Source organism: Salvelinus alpinus, chromosome 9 (assembly GCF_045679555.1).
Source record: "Salvelinus alpinus chromosome 9, SLU_Salpinus.1, whole genome shotgun sequence".
Taxonomy (NCBI): domain Eukaryota; kingdom Metazoa; phylum Chordata; class Actinopteri; order Salmoniformes; family Salmonidae; genus Salvelinus; species Salvelinus alpinus.
This window is the reverse complement of record NC_092094.1, coordinates 82,011,352-82,035,783: the sequence shown is the minus strand read 5'-3', so window position 1 is coordinate 82,035,783 and position 24,432 is coordinate 82,011,352. Positions and strand designations below refer to the sequence as shown.

Here is a 24,432-nt window from a genome sequence, read left to right as displayed (position 1 = left end):
CAGTTGTAAATGAGAACTTGTTCTCAACTGACCTACCTGGTTAAATAAAAGTGAAATCATTTTATTTTATGGAAGTTGCCGACGCAGTCTTCATCACAATGATGGATAGACTAATTAAGCCTGGTTTGGCCCTTGGTTGAAGATTATTATCTTTAATCTTCAAACTACTGTTAGGCCTGGCCGCTTGGGTTTACCACGTGGTCAGGGTAATCAGCCTAAAAGACTGTAATCCTGAGGCAGATAACGTTTTTGTAAGCATAGCTAAGTGACATTCCAATAAGAAACGGTAGGCCTGCCTGGTATCACCTTTTCCCATGGAGACTTTTGAAAGACAAGATTCCTATGCAAATAGAATACAACAGAATAGAATACAACAGAATGGTAGGCTACAAAATAGAATATGATATATTGGCTACTTTATTGCAACCTGTTGGGACATTTGTCTTCTACCTATCTCAACCCCATGCCACAATAAAGCATGCTGGCCAGCTGGGCCAGCTGAGTTCAGGGCGTGGGAGGGGCCATCCAGCTGTGCCTGCAACATCGTCACACTCATGTGTAAACTGCAAGGAGTTCCAGGTCCAAACTGAAATCTTCCTAACCATCCCCATCTATTTTCCACTACATACACTGCAGAGAGGTATCCTGGTAACGTACGAAAGAAAGAAAAAGGCGCTTGGAGGTTGGAAAGGGACGTTCGTTATCTGGCCACAATCGGAGGACGCGATTCTTCAAGTGGTTATTTATGGCATAACCTCAGGTAAGGCAGCGCAACTGGAAACGGTTTAAATGGAAATGTATTTTAGCCCATCGGTAGGCTATTTACGAGAACTTCAGACAACGACCTGTTTGGATGTCTTAAAAGTGAAATGAGTGTTTTGAAGGCAATCATTCCATTAGGCAATCTAAACGAGTTATCGGAATTCGCCATTATAAACCGGTGACAGGTTTTCCCGTTACGTTCGCACCATAAAAATGGGAGCGGACAGGAGCGCAAAATAAAGACGGTCCTAAAACATTGGAATCCTCCGGACTAGAGTAGGATACTTCACATGATTATCAACCAGAAACATAGTTTCACATCTGTTCCAAAGAATAATCTAAGGCTACTGACAAAACATGAACTACCTGTGGGCCTATTGAACATTTATCCAACAGATGGCAGTTCATCCTTATTGGCATCACATCCCCATTATCTCCTATTTATCATAACATATTATTACAACAGGAGTGAATATCCTGACATAATGCATGTTAATCTTTTTGGAAATTGTCAAACATTCTCTTAGTATTTCCCATAGAAAGGAGGACTGCTTGTGTGTGATGCAGGACAGGTTACATCAGTGGAGTCAGCTGCTCCCTGTTGACAGAAACACAGACAGATGTGGTCTAATAGAATATAAATGAAAGTTATTATAAATATAATACATTTGTTACATATTCACATCCCGCTAATAACATCATGTGTGTTGCATTGAACTGTTTAACAGTAACAAGGTTGGGATACACTGCCCAAATTATGTTGGAGACCTCAGCCCTGTTTACATTAGTCTCTGCTTATTTTTTTGTATTTTTTACATTTTAGTAAATTAGTAGTGAGTGCAGACATTTACATACTTTGTTCATACTTTACATCAGTCTCTGGGGGCCCGTTCATCCAAGCAGGAGTGCAGGAGTATCGCATGGTACCTCTACGGATTTATTGTTCAAGGCAAGGCACACTCAAAGTCATCATTAGAACCAGGATGAGAGGGCTCTGAAATATCACTCTGTATAATTGCCACTAAGAAAAAGCAACCCACTCAGGGCTTTGTGACTCACAGCATACCCTCATAGCTGTGGATTGCAACAGTATTCACTAGGCTATACTGCAGCCCTCAAATGCATTGCCATAACAACATGGTCATAATGTCTTAAAGTCCATGGCCAAATATCTGAGACTATAAAAACCAGAATCAAGACCATGAGAAATTATTCCTAATAGTTCCGTCAGACATCTGCTCTGGTGAACTCACAGGTCTGAACTTATACAGTGGGGAGAACAAGTATTTGATACACTGCCGATTTTGCAGGTTTTCCTACTTACAAAGCATGTAGAGGTCTAAAATTTTTATCATAGGTACACTTCAACTATGAGAGACGGAATCTAAAACAAAAATCCAGAAAATCACATTGTATGATTTTTAAGTAATTAATTTGCATTTTATTGCATGACATAAGTATTTGATACATCAGAAAAGCAGAACTTAATATTTGGTACAGAAACCTTTGTTTGCAATTACAGAGATCATACGTTTCCTGTAGTTCTTGACTAGGTTTGCACACACTGCAGCAGGGATTTTGGCCCACTCCTCCCTACAGATCTTCTCCAGATCCTTCAGGTTTCGGGGCTGTCGCTGGGCAATACGGACTTTCAGCTCCCTCCAAAGATTTTCTATTGGGTTCAGGTCTGGAGACTGGCTAGGCCACTCCAGGACCTTGAGATGCTTCTTACGGAGCCACTCCTTAGTTGCCATGGCTGTGTGCTTCGTGTCGTTGTCATGCTGGAAGACCCAGCCACGACCCATCTTCAATGCTCTTACTGAGGGAAGGAGGTTGTTGGCCAAGATCTCGCGATACATGGCCCCATCCATCCTCCCCTCAATACGGTGCAGTCGTCCTGTCCCCTTTGCAGAAAAGCATCCCCAAAGAATGATGTTTCCACCTCCATGCTTCACGGTTGGGATGGTGTTCTTGGGGTTGTACTCATACTTCTTCTTCCTCCAAACACGGCGAGTGGAGTTAGACCAAAAAGCTCTATTTTTGTCTCATCAGACCACATGACCTTCTCCCATTCCTCCTCTGGATCATCCAGATGGTCATTGGCAAACTTCAGACGGGCCTGGACATGCACTGGCTTAAGCAGGGGGACCTTGCGTGCACTGCAGGATTTTAATCCATGACGGCGTAGTGTGTTACTAATGGTTTTCTTTGAGACTGTGGTCCCAGCTCTCTTCAGGTCATTGACCAGGTCCTGCCGTGTAGTTCTGGGCTGATCCCTCACCTTCCTTATGATCATTGATGCCCCACGAGGTGAAATCTTGCATGGAGCCCCAGACCGAGGGTGATTGACCGTCATCTTGAACTTCTTCCATTTTCTAATAATTGCGCCAACAGTTGTTTCCTTCTCACCAAGCTGCTTGCCTATTGTCCTGTAGCCCATCCCAGCCTTGTGCAGGTCTACAATTTTATCCCTGATGTCCTTACACAGCTCTCTGGTCTTGGCCATTGTGGAGAGGTTGGAATCTGTTTGATTGAGTGTGTGGACAGGTGTCTTTTATACAGGTAACGAGTTCAAACAGGTGCAGTTAATACAGGTAATGAGTGGAGAACAGGAGGGCTTCTTAAAGAAAAACTAACAGGTCTGTGAGAGACGGAATTCTTACTGGTTGGTAGGTGATCAAATACTTATGTCATGCAATAAAATGCAAATTAATTATTTAAAAATCATACAATGTGATTTTCTGGATTTTTGTTTTAGATTCCGTCTCTCACAGTTGAAGTGTACCTATGATAAAAATGACAGACCTCTACATGCTTTGTAAGTAGGAAAACCTGCAAAATCGGCAGTGTATCAAATACTTGTTCTCCCCACTGTAGGTCTTAAAACATTGTCAGTCAATAACATCAACAGGATTTAAATTCAACCACTTCAAAGAAGAAACATCAATGAAGATAGCAAGTGAAGCGAGGAATTCATACCAGGCTACTAGTTCTAGAAAATGAATACCAGATGTGAAGAGAGGGACATGGCCAACACATTGGCTGTTTTGGGCAAATAAGTTACAGATACAATTATGCTGAATTGAATGTTTAGAAATGAAAGTGAGATGTTATCAATGACAATTCAAGATTTTTACAAGAGTTCCAGGGAGCTCTGTTTTTAAATAATATTTTCTTATGGCTTAAGTCTGCATTATAAAAACACGACAGTCTGTCACGCCCTGACCTTAGAGAGCCTTTTTATGTCTCTATTTGGTTTGGTCAGGGTGTGATTTGGGTGGGCATTCTATGTTCTTTATTTCTAGGTTTTGTGTTTCTATGTTTTGGGCGGGTATGGTTCTCAATCAGGGACAGCTGTCTATCGTTGTCTCTGATTGGGAATCATACTTAGGCAGCCTGTTTTGCCACCTTAGGTTGTAGGATGTTTGTTTTTTTTGTTAGCTCTGCGTAGCCTATGGAACGTGATGTTCGTTGGTCTTTTGTTGTTATGGTTGGAGTTTGGATTTAATAAAGAATCATGAACACGTATCACGCTGCACCTTGGTCTCATCCTTCTGACGAGCGTTACACAGTCAGCTAAACTGCAGGCAACAATGTTGTTCAGAGACAGTTCTGAGGCATCATGGGTCTCTCTCTCTCATGGCCAAGTCTGGCATTCCAGTTAAAGGACAACAAATAAGATTCCATAAACACTGGGCTTCATCTGGCTCAATTCTTATCCCAGCCCGAGTACATGTTGCTGCTTATTTACTCTCTTCTGTTTGGCTTACACAAAATCCCCCTGCTCTGAAGGTGGTAAGAATAAACTAATAGATTGTGAGACTCTATCCATGGCAAATGCAGACATATCTACACTGTATATGTTGGCTGAGTTCTTACAAGGAAATAAATGGGAATCGTCTTTCTTATATAATAGCACTCTATTTTTACAGTAGAACAGTGGGTTGGTGGGTTGGGTTGTTTGAATGTAGGCAGCTTCCCTTGAGTACAGGAGGAGTGTATTCCTGACATGCAGTAAGTAAGCCAATGTGAGTTGTGGTATGTGGGAGCTGTCACTGAGCTCATGTTAATATTGGTTCAAGTAGAAACATGTGCAGAAGCAACAAGCTAATAAAGAATGTCATTTTCATCCTTTTTATTCAGATGATCCATGGTTGGTCCTGCATTGAGAGCCAGCTGTTTGTTTATAAACAGATGCTCTCTCTCTCTATAACTGAGGTCAGGTCAGAATTGTGTGAGAAATTACATTTTAAAAATGAATGTTGTTGTGGCACCATGTTTGTCTTGTGTTTCCTGTCTCAGGAAAGTCCTTCCCTTAGTTCCTACTGAAAAGCGCCTGACCCATGTTGGAAAGTCCTGCTGACTGTCCTGCTACCTAATGTTAATGTCAATGCATTTTTAATTTACTTCCCCTGTGTCCATGACTGTGTCCATGACTAATGTGGTGGAATTCACCTGGACTAAAATGTTCTATTCACCAGTGACCCTACAGTACATCACTCTGTGCAGATGAATAGATTGTAAATCCTTGTACGAATGTGTTCAGATGCTTGTTGAGTATAAAACCCATTAGTCGTCAGAAAGCAGCCAGTGTAGCAGGAGACATTCCTCCCATTCTGTAGCTAATGAACAAAGCTCTTTGATGGGGGATGAGAAAGCCTATTGTGAAAGGAAATTGTCTTCCTGGCTTGCTCGGTAACACTGTCGCACTTGCAGTCCAAGTCAGAGAGAATCAGCCCCGCCAAAGTTGAAGCCGACAAATGATTTGCCAAATGTGTCTGGAACAGAGCAGCTCCTTTTTCGGCCTGTTGAATTATTGGGAACTTGAGAACTGAATGGAAAGTTGTAGGAGTTTACAGTTTGTTACATTTTAGAGTTGACTTTAGTTCCATGTAAATAACCACTGTGGTGGAATCTTGTCATCAGTACCCAGTTTTTACTCTCTTGATATTCTGCTCAGTGAGTTTCATGAGACTTTTACATAAAACACCACACAGAAACATAATTGAAATAGCCCGGATTCCTGAGCTAAGCCATGTGTTGTGTAGATATAGAGAGAGGCAGACGGGGGCTTAGAACCATCCATAGTACTGCAGTGCGTGCAGAGCTGCAGTTTTGCTGTTTATATGTATTTGCCTTTCCAATGCCATCTGTATAGGTTAGTCTTGCCAAGTGTGAAATAACTAATGTTATTGAAATAAGTAACTCATTTTGGGAGGAGAATTATACCCCTACAGTTATTCATTTGATCAGATGTCTGCGATTATAGATGAAGTATTTATAGATTTTTCCCCCTTTCTTAGGCTCATTCCCTACCCTGTTATTTCTGAGTGAGTGTGGGAGCTTGCAAGGGATGTTGTGCGTAGTTGAGGGTGGGACAGGTTGATAGATAGAACAGTGTTCTGAGCTAAGGTTATGCCAGAAAAGGTCAGTTGTGTGATCAATGTGTGCATTTGTGCCAATTCAGCCAGTTATGCTAAAAGACCAGGTGAGCTAAGGGATATCCTGGGTGAGATTTTTCGCTTCACAATGATACTTTTGTTTTGCAGCATATTACTCAAAACTAGGGTTGCAAAGCTACTGGTAATTTGCTAAAGTTAAATCTATCGTAACTTTTGGTAATTTATACTTGAATCACTTTTAATATGGTATTCCTTTTTTATATCTGTGTCCATATTGTCCATGAGTTTCTAGTAGATAGACCATATAGTTCAAGAGAAAATAGCCTAATTAATGAAGAAAAGCTTCTAATCAACAATGGCATAATTTTCTATGAACTCTGCAACTCTTCCAACTATTTACTTTTTTTCTCAGCTCCCACCAGTTTGATCCCAATAGGGCCGCTAGATGTCTTGTGATAGATTACATACAATTCTTCAAAGATACCGAAAATGCTGGTAGTTTACTGGTAAACTTCTCAAGTCTCCAGTAATATACCCTCCCTTTGCAACCCTACTCAAAATCTTTTTCACAGTTGGATGTAATTGAAAATAAAGTATTTACACAGAATATAATATATCTCCCATAAAGATACACTGAGTGTCATGTGCCTGTCTTTGTGTTTGCTGTTGATTAGCTGACAGCGAGTCCCTTCCCTTTTACTACAGGATTATGTTTGAATGTTTGGCAGGACTAGTAATGACAGGACTGCTGACATAACTTTCACTTGTCCCCCAATGTGCAGAGCTGTCATTTCCTATGAATGTGCTATGTTGTGATAAAGGCATGAATCCTTTAGCCAGGATATCCCTGATACAATTATAATAGGTACTGATCATCCTACATAATATTTATGCAAAGGCCCATCTGTAGGTCAAATAGTATATGGCTTGTTTGCAAAAAAACATCCCAATAACATTTTGACCATCAAAATATAATGAACTCTCCACCACTTTCAGCACTTTATAGAAAACAGATTTATGTTTACATTAGACTCTATCGAACAAAACTGCAGTCCAGCAAACCAAAAGTCTCACCACGACACTGAATTGAAACTCGTTCCCTTCCCTCCACAAACCCTCTGCCCATCACCATGTCAATTAATTAATTAAACTACCTTAACTTCCCTCCACAGACTCTTTCCATCGCCATGTCATTGAAGTCGGACGAGAAGAGGAAGTGGGCGGCGGTGAGGGGCCATCTGGGCTCCTCCCAGGACTCAGACACCCAGCTGGAGGCCAACCTGGAGAGTGCAGACCCAGAGCTGTGCATCCGCATGCTCCAGGTGCCCAGTGTGGTCAACTACTCTGGGCTGAAGCGTCGTCTGGAGGGCAGTGAGGAGTCTTGGATGGTCCAGTTCCTGGAGCTGAGTGGGCTGGACCTGTTGCTGGAGGCCCTGGACAGGCTGTCTGGGAGGGGCTGCTCCCGCATCGCAGACGCCCTGCTGCAGCTCACCTGTGTCAGCTGTGTCCGGGCTGTCATGAACTCCTCGTCTGGGATCAACTTTATCGTGGAGAATGAAGGCTACATCCGCAAACTCTCCCAAGGTTCGACAGCATCTAGGACTGAGGAGATATACAGTGTTTTAAAGCTATGGCATGACACACACACTTTCCACGAGAGGTTCCACGAATTAGCCTTATACATACACAGTATATATATACACTCAGTGGTCAGTTTATTAGGTACTTTGAGGCATGGAAACGTTGGTATCAAGGGACCTAACATGTGCAAGGAAAACATTCCCCACACCATTACACCACCGCCACCAGGCAGGATTGGGCCATGGATTCATGCTGCTTACGCCAAATCCTAACTCTGCCATCAGCATGACACAACAGGAACTGGGATTCGTCGGACCAAGCGATGCTTTTCCACTCCTCAATTGTCCAGTGTTTGGGATCGCGAGCCCACTGGAGCCGCTTCTTCTTGTTTTTAGCTGATAGGAGTGGAACCTGGTGTGGTCGTCTGCTGCAATAGCCCATCTATAACAAGGACAAAAGAATAGTGCGTTTCGAGATGCCGTTCTGCACACCACTGTTGTACTGCGTCGTTATTTGCCTGTTTGTGGCCCACCTGTTAGCTTGCACGATTCTTGCCATTCTCCTTCGACCTCTCATCAACGAGTTGTTTTCGCCTACAGGACTGATGCTGACTGGATGTTTTTTGTTGGTCGCACCATTTTCGGTAAACCCTAGACTTAGACACTGTCGTGCGTGAAAAGACCAGGATCCGGCCATTTCTAAGATACTGGAAATGGCGAGCCTGGCATTGACAATCATACCACGCTCAAAGTTGCTTAGGTCACTCGGTTTGCCAATTCTAACGTTCAATCAGTAACTGAATGTCGCAATGCCTGTCTGCCTGCTTTATATAGCAAGCCACGGCCACGTGACTCACTGTCTGTAGGAGGATTTTCGTGAACAGGTGGTGTACCTAATAAAATGGCCACCGAGTGTGTATGTGTGTGTGTGTGTGTGTGTGTGTGTGTGTGTGTGTGTGTGTGTGTGTGTGTGTGTGTGTGTGTGTGTGTGTGTGTGTGTGTGTGTGTGTGTGTGTGTGTGTGTGTGTGTGTGTATATATATATGAATAATACTTAAGAATTAGTATTCAGTTGTACATAATTGTAATCCAATATAAAATCAACCCCACAAAATACCTAAGTAGATTTAGGAATTTCAAAGAAGTACCATGGCAACAGAATTCAGGTCAGATATAGGCCATTGTGTCAGACAAAGTGTATGGAGGGGGATACTGTGTGGAGGTTACAGTGCATTGCAACATCTTCACACACACTGACAAACTTATCACAAACAAAACACTTTTTTGTAAAGGTAAGTTCACGTTACGTTGTCTTAAGATGAGCCATAACATCCGAGAGGACACCAGACAAGGGAGAAGGGGAAAGGTAGGAGGGAATATGAGGACAATGACCATGTGTACACTGATGTCTGTGACTATGTCTTATCACAGCCTTGGACACGTCCAATACCATGGTGAAGAAGCAGGTGTTTGAGCTGCTTGCTGCCCTGAGCATGTTCTCCTCTGATGGGTATCGTCTGGCCATGGATGCCTTGGACCACTACAAGGCAAGTGTCATACAGCCAGACAAGCTGTCACAGATGGACAGAGGCTATATACCATACATCTACAGAATAAGTGGCCTAGTTCTGATTTAGGAAGGATCATGAGAGAAAATTAACAATGCTCTGGGAAAATTATAAGTAACAATCTGTGTGCTTTTGATGAAAATGTACTGAAATCAGATATGACGAGTTTTTTGTAACATGCTATTTCAGCTCAAAGGAATCTCATTAAATAGGCTAATTAAAGTAGTTTTTAATCAACCGAAACATTACTGAACAACCATATGCACCTAGTAATGCCCTCGAGTGTACATGTGTTGAACTGCTTAAGTGACCTCTTTGCGTTATCTAGCAATGTCCGTAGTTGTCAATACTTTGATAAATGTTACACACTGATCAATATTAGAGCATTATGGGGATAGAAGCTGTCCTCACACAGCAGGAGTGAATGACATACAGAATGACTAATGTGTTACTTTGGCTCCCAGGGTGTGAAGACCCAGCAGTATCGCTTCAGTGTGATCATGAACGAGCTGCAGGCCACAGACAATGTGCCCTACATGGTCACCCTCCTCGGTGTCATCAACGCCATCATCTTTGGGACAGATGCCCTGCGACAGAGAGATAAGATGCGCAAGGAGTTTATCGGTACAGCGCATTGTTTATCTTCACTACTCAGCCACTCAGTTCATCTGCAAGGTCACACAGTGGCACATTGTTAATAACAAAAGGTAGTTTCCCTACTAAGAAACACCGGACAAATGGGAATGAAAATAGGCCATTTGGCAACTAATCTGTCACTGTGTCATTTTAGCTATATGCCTGCCTGCAATCTGTCCCCTCCCAGTGAGCGGTGGGTGAAGTGACGGTGAAAATTAGGTTAATTTACGGTTCTGATTGAAAGTTGAAAATATGTATTTTCCGGACGTTGAAAATATGTATTTTCCAGACTTTGAAAAGACGTCATTAACGTATGTTAAAAATACTTATTTTACAGACGTTGAGAATACTTATTTTTCCGGTCATTGTTTCTATGGCCAAATTTCAACCGTACATAAATTCACATACAGTACCAGTCAAAAGTTTGGACACACCTACTCATTCAAGGGTTGTTCTTTATTTTTACTATTTTCTACATTGTAGAATAATAGTGAAGACATCAAAACTATGAAATAACACATATGGAATCATGTAGTCACCATAAAAGTGTTAAACAAATATTGTATATATTATAATTGAGATTATTCAAAGTAGCCACCCGTTGCCTTGATGACAGCTTTGCACACTCTTGGCATTCTCTCAACCAGCTTCATGAGGTAGTGAAAGACCATATTATGGCAAGAACAGTTCAAATTAGCAAAGAGAAACGACAGTCCATCATTACTTTAACCTCTACGGGATCGGTGTCCCCCCTCAGGACGGTTGAGGAAATGTAGGCTAATGTGATTAGCATGAGGTTGTAAGTAACAAGAACATTTCCCAGGACATAGACACATCTGATATGGGCAGAAAGCTTAAATTCTTGTTAATCTAACAGCACTCTCCAATTTACAGTAGCTATTACAGTGAAATAATGTCATGCTATTGTTTGAGGAGAGTGCACAATTATGAACTTGAAAATGTATTAATAAACCAATTAAGCACATTTGGGCAGTCTTGATACAACATTTTGAACAGAAATGCAATGGTTCATTGAATCAGTCTAACACTTTGCACATACACTGCTGCCATCTAGTGGCCAAAATCACAATTGTGCCTAACCTGGAATAGTACATTATGGCCTTTCTCTTGCTTTTAAAATAACGCATGTTTTTGTCTTTGTATAATATTTTACCAGATCGAATGTGTTAAATTCTTCTACATTCATTTCACATTTCCACAAACTCCAAAGTTTTTCCTTTCAAATGGTATCAAGAATATGCATATCCTTGCTTCATGCCCTGAGCTACAGGCAGTGAGATTTGGGTATGTCATTTCAGGCAAAAATTGAAAAAAAGGGTCAGTCAAAAAAAAAGGTCAGTCAACCCTGAAAATGTCAAGAACTTTGAAAGTTTCTTCAAGTGCAGTCACAAAAACCATCAAGCTCTATGATGAAACTGGCTCTCATGAGGACCGCCTCAGGAAAGTAAGACCCAGAGTTACCTCTGCTGCAGAGGATAAGTTCATTAGAGTTACCAGCCTCAGAAATTGCAGCCTAAATAAATGCTTCACAGAGTTCAAGTAACAGACACATCTTAACATCAACTGTTTAGAGGAGACTGTGTGAATCAGGCCTTCGTGGTCAAATTGCTGCAAAGAAACCACTAGTAAAGGACACCAATAAGAAGAAGAGACTTGGTTGGGCCAAGAGACACGAGCAATGGACATTAGACCGCTGGAAATCTGTCCTTTGGTCTGATGAGTCCAAATTTCAGATTTTTGGTTCGAAGCGCCGTGTCTTTTTGAAACGCAGAGTAGGTGAACGGATGATCTCCGCATGTATGGTTCCCACTGTGAAGCATGGAGGAGGAGGTGTGATGGTGTGGGGGTGCTTTGCTGGTGACCCTGTCAGTGATTTATTTAGAATTCAAGGCACACTTAACAAGCATGTCTACCACAGCATTCTGCAGCGATACGCCATCCCATCTGGTTTGCGCTTAGTGGGACTATCATTTGTTTTTCAACAGGACAATGACCCAACACACCTCCAGGCTGTGTACGGGCTATTTGACCAAGAAGGAGAGTGATGGAGTGCTGCATCAGATGACCTGGCCTCCACAATCACCCGACCTCAATCCAATTGAGATGGTTTGGGATGAGTTGGACCACAGCATGAAGGAAAAGCAGCCAACAAGTGCTCAGCATATGTGGGAACTTCTTCAAAACTGTTGGAAAAGAATTCCAGGTGAAGCTGGTTGAGAGAATACCAAGAGTGTGCAAAGCTGTCCTCAAGACAAAGAGTGGCTACTTTGAAGAACCTCAAATATAAAATATATTTTGATTTGTTTAACATGTTTTTGGTTACTACATGATTCCATATGTGTTATTTCATAGTTTTGATGTCTTCACTATTATTCTACAATGTAGAAAATAATAAAAAAAACTTTTTTTAAACTTGAATGAGTAGGTGTGTCCAAACTTTTGACTGGTACTGTGTATCTACATGTCAATGAAGAAAGCATTCTATAACATTTTTAACTACAATTAAAATAGGAAACTGGAGCAAACCGAAGACTGCAGAATGGAATGTTTATTATTCCTCCCATCTATCGCTTTAGCTTTTTCTATTTTAGCTGTTTCAAAAGCTTTAGAACGGGCAGTGATCATGCTCAGATATTGCAGTCTTACACAATAAAAAAAACAACAGAACACTTCAACAACAATAATATTCTCAATAACGGTTACAGACACGTTTTTCTTACTATGACTGTGAATAGGGGTTGTTTATTTACCTTAGTTTAATGCACTGACTGTGAGTTGCTCTGGATAAGAGTGTCTGCTAACGGCCCATTATGTAAATGTAAAAAGGAACACTTTCAAAGCATGCTGGGTATTATTCTAATGAACCCCGCCTCAAAGAAGACCAAATTTGGTCAGTCTGGACCAAACGTCGATGTATTACAAGTTGAGACAGCACAATACAGTGCAACACAATACAGTAGAGCACAGCAGAGTTTAGTTCAGTGTAGTAGAGTATATTACAGTACATTAGAGTTCAGTAAAATAGAGTACAGTACAGTAGAAAACAGAATACTGTACTTTACTCTAATGTGCTCTAGTATTCTGTACTCTACTGTATTGTACTGGACTATACTCTACTATACATTACTGTATTCTACTGTACTGAATAAAAACTCTACTTTACTGTACTCTACTGTACTTGTGAATCATAGAGGTCTATGATTGGTTCAGATTTGGTATGGACTGGACCAGACCAAATCTGACCCAATCATAGACGTCTATGTTCGGGCCAAATCGAGGTTGGTTCGGGCCGGGCGTCTGTGGAGGTTGAAATCAATTCCGGTACAAACCGGACCAAATCGAAATAAGTTATTGACGTCTATGTCCGTCCCCACCCTGGCCCTGATTTTTTAACATCCACAGACGAAAAAAACGACGTCTGTGGACGCTGAAATCAAGGCCAGGATGGACAGACCAAATTTCAAGATCTTTTCAACTGCACAAACTTTGTTGTCGGAATGGTGCTCACTGGGCTATCTCGTCCCTAAACACTTGAATCTTTGGCAAACCTCACATATTTAGGTTTGAAAGTAGGCCTATTCATTTGTATTTGACATAGAAGGTGGTACCTGAATCGTTTTTTGTTTTGGGAAAATCTGTTTTATCTGGGAAATCAAGATTAGGCCTATAGAGATGTGTGCTGAATTTGTTGAAGAAATATGGGCATAGTAGTACGATCAACATTGTATGTACAATATTATGGTTCTTGACAGGTTACAGTATTGTCCAGGAACTGGCTTCGATGTAGGCCTGCCTACCTTTTTATGATGGCAAATTGGCTGCAATCAGAAGCCAACAACAGAAGCTGGTCTGAAGTCTGTCAAGTAGCCATTCGCATCCTTTTGTGAATTTGGCATTCACGGAAAATGTGTAATTTGTTCGAAGTTGTTCCACATCCCCGCTCCACTGCGGATTGATTAATTATATCCTAAATCGCTCACCTGTGATCAAAATCACATGCTGATTCCCATCACGCAAATTCATGTTTACATTCCGTGGTGTTCCAACTTTTTAATAGTACAAAGTACGAAACTGATCCATTTGAAAGTGGATCTTTGTTTTTGTCACTGCCTTATTAAGTGCACTGTTTCTTTTTTCCAGGATTACAGTTACTTGATATACTGCCCAAACTGAGGTGAGTGCCTTGACTGACTTTCTCAATTGCATTGTGACTTTTTTGTCATTTGCAGATAAATTAAATGCCAATGCATTGGTCAAACACAATAACATTTGAGTGAAATATTCAACAAAACTTGTATTTATTTCAACATTTGTTAATTTACTTGTTGATTTGATTTGCAAGTGGGAAGTACACATGTAAACGTAGCCTACTTGCTCAATAGGCCCTTTTGAATAAATTACTTGGTGTGTGTGTGACCTCCAGAGATGAGGAGGATGAGGACTTGATCATTCAGTGTGAAGCGTTTGAAGAGGCTATGGTTGAGGATGAGGAAGAGCTGTTGAGGGTCTATGGAGGCATCGACATGAGCAGTCACCAGGAGGTGTTCACCACCCTCTTCAACAAAGTGAGCACAGCCGTCAGCTGCACTACCATAACACTGCAGGCCACCTTCTCTTAATTAACATCATGGCAAGTCTTGTAAACAATTGAATTACAAATGCACTTTAATAAGGTTTGGTTGTGTGTTGGTCCACCTCCAGGTGAGCAGGTCACCGTCATCCCTCCAGCTGCTGTCCATCCTACAGGCCCTGCTGCTGCTGGGGCCTGACAGGGCTGACATCTGGCAGACCCTGGAGGCCCTCACTAACAGGGCCATACTGCTGGATCAAGACTGTGAGTCCTCTGAGGCAATAAGTTGTCCCCTAAGAGAGTTATGGGCAAAGGACTGGAGTCTGGGTGAATGTAGACTAAGAGCAAAAATGCATAGAATATTTTTTTGGGGGGGTTACATGTAGGCAAAATTCTGTAGATTTCAGTGTTTGTGTATGATTCTGTGCTCCAGCTCCAATGGACTCCTGTGAGACGATTATGCAACGCCTGGTGTTCTCCAAGCGCAGGACGGCTGGTGTCCATGCTGTGGATGGTCTGCCACCCAAGAAGATTGATAAGGCTGTTCAGACTGATAAGGTGGACAATGACCAAGAAAGACTGACCAAATGCAACACAACCTCCCAAGTGTCTTCTGTTCCACCACCCCCACCCCCTTCCCTTCCTCCACCCCCCGCTCCGACACTACCACACACAGGAGGTGGAGTACCCCCACCACCTCCGCCTCTACCAGGGATGGGGGTGTCCCCAGGGTGCCCACCCCCACCCTTGCCCGCTATGTCAGGCATGCCTCCACCACCACCACCTCCTCCTGGCATGGGTGGGATGGGGGTGGCCCAAAGTAGCCAATCCCTGGGGTGTGCCTGTTCTGCCTCCTCCAAGGCAGGCCGCTGCCCCACCCTGAGGATGAAGAAGCTCAACTGGCAGAAGCTCAGAGCTGTCACTGGTGAGTGAATAACCTTGGCATCTCTCTTTAATGTACCTCCCCTTTGTTTACAGAGGCAGTCTGCTCTATTTCAGAGGGGAAAAGATTGTCTGATAGTACAGCATAGAGAATAATTGTATTAGATCATTCCAGATGTGTTGTGGTTATTCTCTCCCTCCTTTCCCAAACACACAGATGGTCATTCCATGTGGACCTCTGCTCAGAAAGACGTTCCTCGGGAGCCCAACTACTCCAGCATTGAGCAGCTGTTCTGTCTCCCAGTGACCGAACACAAGGACAAGGGGGCAGCTGCTCCTGTCAAGAAGGAGCCTAAAGAGGTGCACTGGTCAACACTCACTACAGCTCTCATATCTGGAGCACATCAAAAACATGGCTCATTATGAATCCTAAAACAACAACCTCCCTAACAAAATATTTGTTCCCCTCTTCTCTCTACAGATATCCTTTATTGACGTAAAGAAGAACTTGAATTTGAACATATTTCTCAAGCAATTCAAATGGTAATGTAATTGATAATTTAAGTTGGTATTGATTTCAATGTTGTTTTTACCCCATTGAGCTGATGTTTTTTCTCCATGCTCCTCTATCTAGCTCACATGATGAGTTTGTGTCCTTGATTCAGAATGGGGATCGGACTAAGTTTGATGTGGAGGTGTTGAAGCAACTTGTTAAACTCTTACCTGAGAAACATGAGGTTAGTATAAGGAGTACTTTCCTCATTTATCTTCATATATAAAACAGGGTAATGTTTTATTTTTTGTATAAGTTAAGCATTGAGCAATTTGAGGGTAATGACTGATCTGAAGTACTCTCTTTTCTATCTAGATAGAAAACCTGAAATCCTTCCAGGGTGAAAAAGACAAGTTGGCCAATGTTGACCGATTCTACATCACTATCCTGGCTGTACCATGGTAAATGCTATTCCTCTCCTCGCTTTCAATATTTCTGGCACCTCACAGGATACTTTATGTGGAGATGATTCTGGTGTATGTTTTTGTTTGGCACTTCCTTGAATTGTCTTGCTTAATTCCCTATGGCATCTCTCTTCCCTCCCTGTACCATCCCTACTTCGTATCCCCTCTCCCTCTCTTTCTCTCGTGTCTCCCCACAGTTACCAGCTGAGGATAGACTGCATGTTGCTGTGTGAGGAGACGGCCTCTGTACTGGACATGCTCAAGTCCAAAGCAGAGGTGGTTGAAGCTGCATGCCAGTGTAAGTCAACACCAACTTCCATGTATAAACACTCATGTTACATTGACTGCCCTATTCATCAATTAAATATTTGTGAAAGCTATCAGAGGACACTGTAAGGCTCATTATGAACTATTTTGTTTGTTGGAAATATCAACAGAGCGAGACTAACTATGCTGTTTTATGTCGACCAAATTGTTGCTGGTGCTGGAAAGGTTTTATCTATTCAAGTTGGAGAGGCAGGTCTATCGAATCATTGTTTTGTGTTGGTTTGTCAAACATTTTGCGTCGAACATTTCAACATTAAAAAAATGTCCCCCCCAGGTCTCAGAGTGAGCACTCTCATGCCCAGTTTCTGCAGGCTCATCCTTGATGTGGGAAACTTCCTCAACTACGTAAGTAAGGACTCTCCAAAGGATGGCATTCTACTCACCCAAAAACATGCAGCACTTATGCAGTCTGAAGAGCTCTAACTCCTGATTCTGTTTGTTCACAGGGATGTCACACAGGAAACGCGGAGGGCTTTAAGATCAGCTCCCTGCTGATGCTGACTGAGACTAAGGCCAACAAGAGCCGCATTACCCTGCTCCATCACATTCTGGAGGTAACACTAATCTAAATAAGGACGTGCTTTTCTGAGAAGAAAAACAACTGTGTGGTCAGTGCTCCTCACAGAAACCAAACAGACTTCACATGGACAATCAAATCAAAGTTGGAAATCATAAATAAACTCATGACTGACCATTTTGTTTACAGGAAGTAGAGCTGAACCACCCAGAGCTGTTGTACCTCCCTGACGACATTGAGATTTGTGAAAAAGCAGCTGGGTATAACACCCTTTTTATTTAAAAAAAGACATGTATTATAAGCCCTGAAATTGATACATACATGATACAATTACATACTAAAACATTTGAATATTTATTTTTATCATTCAGAATCAACCTGGACTCCATTCAGGCAGAGGCCAGTGCCTTACTTAATCGACTGAAAGAAGCATCAAAGAAAGTCTATAACTCTGTGGACGATGTAAAGCAGCAGTTCACAGAGGTATTTGAGGTATGAAACCAGTGAATTAGATTCTATTGTGGTTCAATGCATCACAATATTGACAAGTTGGGGGTGTTTTAAAACTCTTTGGAGGAGGTCAATCAACTATACAAATGTGTTCTTTAATGAGGCAATGGTTCAACTGTTTGTTTCCCTCCCCAAGAAAAACCTGGTGGCCTGCCGAGATTTGGAGGACAGTTTTTTGGAGATTGTGAGGAAGAAGGGCGACCTGGCCCTCTACCTGTGTGAGGATGTCAACAATCTTTCCCTGGAGGAGCTTTTTGGCACCATCAAGACCTTTAGGGGACTTTTCATCAAAGCCTTAAAAGTCAGAGGAGCAAGTTTAGATAACTGCAAATAATGAATACTGATTTCCATCACTAGAAAACTGAAGATAAAGATTTTCTAAGGAGTAGCTTGGTATAATCTCTTTCTCAATTTTCTATTTACACCCACAGGAAAACAAGAGCAGAAAAGAGCAGGCTGTGAAGGTGGAGAAAAGGAAGAAGCAGCTTGAGGAGGAAGAATCCAAAAGACAGAAGGGGGAGAATGGAAAAATAAGTGAGTTCTTCTGATATACAGTGGCTTGCGAAAGTGTTCACCCCCTTGCCATTTTTCCTATTTTGTTGCCTTACAACCTGGAATTAAAATATAAAATTTAAAATTTGGGTGGGGTTGTATCACTTGATTTACACAACATGCCTACCACTTTGAAGATGAAAAATATTTTTAATTGTGAAACAAACAAGAAATAAGACAAAAAAACTGAAAACTTGAGCGTGCATAACTATTCACCCCCCCAAAGTCAATACTTTGTAGAGCCGCCTTTTGCAGCAATTACAGCTGCAAGTCTCTTGGGGTATGTCTCTATTAGCTTGGCACATCTAGCCACTGGGATTTTTGCCCATTCTTCAAGGCAAAACTGCTCCAGCTCCTTCAAGTTAGATGGGTTCCGCTGGTGTACAGCAATCTTTAAGTCATACCACAGATTCTCAATTGGATTGAGGTCTGGGCTTTGACTAGGCCATTCCAAGACATTTACATGTTTCCCCTTAAACTACTTGAGTGTTGCTTTAGCAGTATGCTTGTGGTCATTGTCCTGCTGGAAGGTGAACCTCCGTCCCAGTCTCAAATCTCTGGAAGACTGAAACAGGTTTCCCTCAAGAATTTCCCCGTATTTAGCGCCATCCATCATTCCTTCAATTCTGATCAGTTTCCCAGTCCATGCCGATGAAAAACATCCCCACAGCATGATGCTGCCACCACCATGCTTCACTGTGGGGATGGTGTTCTCGGGGTCATGAGTGGTGTTGGGTTTGCACCAGACATAGCGTTTTCCTTGATGGTCAAAAAGTTCAATTTCAGTCTCATCTGACCAGAGTACCTTCTTCCATATGTTTGGGGAGTCTCCCACATGCCTTTTGGCGAACACCAAACGTGTTTGCTTATTTCTTTCTTTAAGCAATGGCTTTTTTCTGCCCACTCTTCCATAAAGCACAGCTCTGTGGAGTGTATGGCTTAAAATGGTCCTATAGACAGATAAGCTGTGGAGCTTTGCACCTCCTTCAGGGTTATCTTTGGTCTCTTTGTTGCCTCTCTGATTAATGCCCTCCTTGCCTGGTCCGTGAATTTTGGTGGGCGGCCCTCTCTTGGCAGGTTTGTTGTGGTGCCATATTCTTTACATTTTTTAATAATGGATTTAATGGTGCTCCGTGAGATGTTCAAAGTTTTGGATATTTTTTTATAACCCAACCCTGATCTGTTCTCCACAACTTTGTCCCTGACCTGTTTGGAGAGCTCCTTGTTCTTCTTAGTGCCAATTGCTTGGTGGTGCCCCTTGCTTAGTGGTGTTGCAGACTTTGGGGCCTTTGAGAACAGGTCTATATATACTGAGATCATGTGACAGATCATGTGACACTTAGATTGCACACAGGTGGACTTTATTTAACTAATTATGTGACTTCTGAAGGTAATTGGTTGCACCAGATATTATTTAGGGGCTTCATAGCAGACACCACTTTTCATTTATTTTTTTAACATTTTTTGAAACAAGTCCTTTTTTTCATTTCATTTCACCAATTTGGACTATTTTGTGTACGTCCATTAAATGAAATCCAAATAAAAATCAATTTAAATTACAGGTTGTAATGCAACAAAATAGGAAAAACGCCAAGGGGGTGTATACTTTTGCAAGGCACTGTATCTCCTCTGTCATATGAGTCCAACTATGTTTTGTATTCACACTAAGATGATACAGCATAACGAGCCATGTGGTATCTTGATATGTCTCTTTCTCTATCCTCTGTCACCAGTCCGGAAAGGACCCTCGCCACAGGACGATGGCTGTATTATCGACCACCTTCTTGTTGACATCCGGAAAGGCTTCCATCTCAGGAAGACGCGGCCCAGGTGCGATACGGAAAGCCCCCCCTCTAGTGAAATGAATAGGAAAAAGGGCCAGCCTGGTAAGGACAAGACGACTCTGACCCCGTCCTGTCTCCAACTCCACTCCTACTCTCCTGCATTGAACCATAAACAGGCTTTGCCGCTCCATCTCTGTGCTTCCGTTTGTGATTTTGTGCAGCCACTACAACTACCAATTACACTTGCTTAATTTCATCAAGAATGTGTGCTTGGTCATGCTTCTTTGTGTCTTTTCTTAAGAAACACCACTTGCTAGATTCAAACATTGCCTGCTTGAATGATGACATGTTTGGAATGCCTGGTACAGTAGACCTGCTCTTCCTATCTGTCTTCATACATTAACAGAACCTCCTTCTCCACTGCAGGGTCAAGTGTCAAGCCTGTAATAGAAGAAGCCAAAGCCTCTGTCTCAGAAGCCTCCAGCACTCCCAGTCAAACTCAACCCCAGGCAGAGGAGAGGGCCCCAAGAGAAGGAATGAACGAATGCCCCAGCAAACCCCAAGAAAACCCCGCTTTTTCCAGCCTTCCCACAACCAATTCACCAACACAGGAGATCCCGGGAATGGGTGTCCTAAATAACACCCCAAGCATCTCTACCTTCACAGATGCAGACCTGCCTGAAATCAACCTGATGGTAACGGAGGACTTGATTCCTGAATGTCCACAGAGCAGTGGAGAGAGTCACCTTAATGGAGCCTGCACACTTCCTGTCACTGATATGGACATGATGATAGAGAGTAATGGTGAAAGCAACCTGATAGGAAAAACCATTGGCCAAGATGAAGTTGGAGGTAAGAGCAGCAGCATGATGGTAAAGACTTTTGGACAAGATGAGGCTGAGGATGACATGATGGTGAAGATGGTGGCACAGGATGAGGGTATAACTAATGGACACCCAGACACCAATGGCAGCACAGACACCAATGGCAACACAAACACCAACGGCAACGTACCTATGGTCAGTGCTGCGGAAAGTGGACCGGCGTACGATGTGCCCGATGGAGTGGACTCTGAAGATCTGCTCTCATCAGTATCCAAAGCTCTGCCTGCCTCTGCATCTGAAACTCTAAAACCAGAGGATAAAAAACAGCAGAAGCTCTTTAGAAGAAACAAAAAGAAGAGTAATGAAGGTAATGTATTCATTCATTCTAATAAAGATCATGTTTAGAACTGTGGTCTACTGAAGTGTCTGATAGGGAGATTTCTCCAGTTTTTTTGGTATATGGTTTTGTTGCATTTTACATTACATGTTTTATATAGTGTCTGATCATTTCGTGCTGTTGTTTTAGCTGTGAACTTTAACATTTTAGCATGAATGTACAATTTTTGGAAAACCGATCTTAAAAGCCTCCCATTTACAACACCTTGAGTCCTGTCATGATCATCAAGTAGTTTGTTTTTCGTGTTGTCTTTTTTCTTTGACTCTCTAAAACACCAGGTAACACTGGAAATGGACACCCTAAATGTAAAAAGGGGTGTGTGTTGCAGTGAGGTAGGTCAAACAACTGGTTTGAAAACTAACTGGTGCAAGCAGGAACATTTTAATCAACCCATCAGCACCAAGCCATGATTTTAATTAACAGACGTGTGTTGGCCTAAACAGGGGCTGGTTTGACCTGATTTGTGTCTTGTCCTGCTTTTAACACTCTCTTATTCAGTAAAAATCTATCAAATCCCTGCTAATCAAATTGTAAGCCTGTCATCATGACTCAAGATGAACCACTTTGTGTGAGATCTCTCTTGGCCACTACTTTATGCACTCTTTATCAGCCTGAATCATAGAGTTTTATCTTGTAAAGACATACAGTACTTAGCCTCAAACTGACACCTCATAAGTGCCACAATTGAAAAATCATTATCATATTCAAGTTAACTTCACTGTCATACTGAGGTTTTCAACTTGTGATGGCCTCACCGGGAAGACCTTGCTCAGCACAATTTTTTTGTTTTTTGTTTTGCTTTCATGTTTTCTGTTCCTCCATACCCCTATGTGACTAAACTGTCCACCTTCACAACAACCGAGTTAAACTACTAATGCAATGCCTTTTTTGTGCTTCCTGTAAACTGTGTCCTTTGTAAGTCTGACTTTGCTGAAAGCTTTAATGATCTTGAAATTGATGGAACCAACAGCACTGAATGTAATTTAATTTCCAAAATAATAGTATTCATCAGAAACATTATAAAATTGTTCATTCTCTTCAATGCCAAGATCCACCAAATGCAGTCTTTTGGTCTCCCACTTTGTTTGATATTATCTGCATACTATTTTAAGTCATTGGTATGTCATTTGATTCCTTCAATCTATTAATTTTACTCTTTACTCTCCCTAGGAAATTCCCGGAAAAGGAAGTCAAGAGGGAAAAGAAAATGTTGTTGATTTTTCCATACATGCTTTCTACACATTGTAATGGACTACATCAGGGGTAGGCAACCCTGTTCCTGGAGTGCCGCAGGTACTGCAGGATTTTGTTCCAACTAGGCACCATACCAGGGGTGCGTTCAGTTCGCTTAAACGTTTGCTACATTGTGAACGGTTTGTATTGAACGACACGTTTTTCCAAAATGTTCTTGTACTTTCTTGAACAGACTTTGAGATCCGTTTACTCCATTCGGTGAGTGTGCTGGGGTGTGGCTTGAAGCAACGAGTGATGTATTTAAAGGGATGCTGTGCGTTTGAACCCACAACCCAACCCCTCCCCGTTTGTCAACTGGTTGTTCAGTACAGCATCGTTTCCATTCAATTTAATGTTCTGTTACGTTTTTATGTACTGAACACAGCCCTGACCAACTGAGCTAATTGATCAATTTAGTGATTGCCCCCAATTTATCACACCTGGTCTTCCAGGTCGGTTAAATTTGTGGCACTCCAGGACCAGGATTTAGTACCCCTGGACTACATTATATTGAACTAAATTGATTCCTCCAAGAAGATATCAGCATGGTCTTCCTTCCTTTGATAATTTTGAGTTCTTGAAACATTTGTGAAATAAACAGGAAAAACTGCTATGGTTCCCTGGCCAGGTTGATTTGTATTCTACCAAGAGGCTGTTGTGTTCCACAAGGCTACTGTTTGTAGTCTCTGCACAGCCTCAATCCCAGCAAATTTACTCTGTCGCTGCAACCTGGTCTCAGAGCATTTCGTATTTTTCTGTACGTAAATCCGAAGCACCATTTATTGTTGTATGTTTCATATGTATGTATTAATTTGTAGATGTCCATTACCCATTTTGTATGATATTTTACAAATTACAATTTGTATTATATGTTACAAATTTACGAAATGTACAATATGTTACGAATCTGCGAAACATATGATATGTTACAAATTCTGTCTAGGTGGCTAACGTTAGCTAGCTGGCTTACATTAGCTAGGCTAGGTGTTAAGGTTAGGGTAAAGTTGAAGCTTAGGAGTTAGGTTAAAGGAATAAGGTAAGGGTTAGTGGAAGGGTTAGGGGGAGGGCTAGCTAACATGCAAAGTAGCTAAAATGTAGTAAGTAGTTGAAAAGTTGCTAAAATGCTAAAGTTGTCCGTGATGAGATTAGAACTCAAAACCTCTTGGGTTTCTAGACATTTGTGTTATACCATCCTGTTTTTGACCAAAGTAACCGTCTGTCTTATGTAACCATACTAATTTGAGTGTCCTGGATTTAAATGTACTATGTTACGTCTAGTCTATGAGACCAGGCTGTGTCAACATTCTGTCACTTTAGGTGTTCTATATTGAAGTATAAAAAGTATATGTACTTTTTGTTATTGTTTTGTGTTTGAATATAAAAACACAGGCTTCATTTCCAAAGCTATAAATAACCTCCAGCACAGTTGGAACCAAATTCGTGTCTATTTCACAATAAGCTTTGATAGTGTGTTGGTTGGAACAGTTGTGCTGAAAATAGTATTCCAGTCTTTTGTGAATGTCGTGAACATTTTTGAAACGTTTTGATTCCACACTTGGCATATAGGAAAAAAATAGCAGCTTCTTCCTGCTGTTATCAATAACTAACTTATTTCTACAATTATCATTTACAATACAATACAATACACGTGTATTAAACCCCGAAGGGTAATTCGTTCAGGACTGACAGTGTTCTTCAGTAGGACAAACACACAGACAGTATAAAATATGAACACTTAAGGCATCAATTAAAAATGTATGGTGCAATTTTAAGTAAGTTAAGCCCTGGAAGTTTACTATCTCTAGGAATGTGATAGCTTAGACGGTGCCATGTTCGCAAGTAGACTGTAACATAATTAGTATCGAATATTGATTCTGGAGTATAATAAAAAATGAATTCACATTATGAGAT

General features: G+C 41.6%; 1 protein-coding gene across 6 annotated transcripts; it reads left to right on the top strand.

The window, feature by feature from the left end:
* Positions 1 to 296: 296 nt before the first annotated feature.
* On the top strand, positions 297 to 24,426 carry LOC139530761 (inverted formin-2-like). 6 transcript variants are annotated; one of them, XM_071327435.1, is made up of 23 exons: positions 304 to 760; positions 7,337 to 7,748; positions 9,175 to 9,290; positions 9,776 to 9,935; positions 14,109 to 14,142; positions 14,392 to 14,533; positions 14,670 to 14,802; positions 14,972 to 15,463; positions 15,638 to 15,780; positions 15,902 to 15,963; positions 16,055 to 16,157; positions 16,289 to 16,374; positions 16,575 to 16,675; positions 16,979 to 17,049; positions 17,151 to 17,258; positions 17,411 to 17,481; positions 17,593 to 17,713; positions 17,868 to 18,032; positions 18,163 to 18,265; positions 20,017 to 20,169; positions 20,494 to 21,258; positions 21,567 to 21,620; positions 22,459 to 24,426. In XM_071327435.1, the coding sequence occupies exons 2-22, from the start codon at positions 7,352 to 7,354 to the stop codon at positions 21,617 to 21,619; spliced, it is 3,579 nt and encodes a 1,192-aa protein (XP_071183536.1). In that variant the 5' UTR covers positions 304 to 760; positions 7,337 to 7,351; the 3' UTR covers position 21,620; positions 22,459 to 24,426. The 6 variants fall into 6 exon arrangements, with proteins under 6 accessions (XP_071183540.1, XP_071183542.1, XP_071183541.1 ...); XM_071327436.1 differs by lacking the exon at positions 21,567 to 21,620 and having other exon boundaries at positions 305 to 760; XM_071327438.1 differs by lacking the exons at positions 304 to 760; positions 7,337 to 7,748; positions 9,175 to 9,290; ... (3 more) ...; positions 14,670 to 14,802; positions 14,972 to 15,463 and having other exon boundaries at positions 15,747 to 15,780; positions 16,086 to 16,157.
* Positions 24,427 to 24,432: the final 6 nt, after the last annotated feature.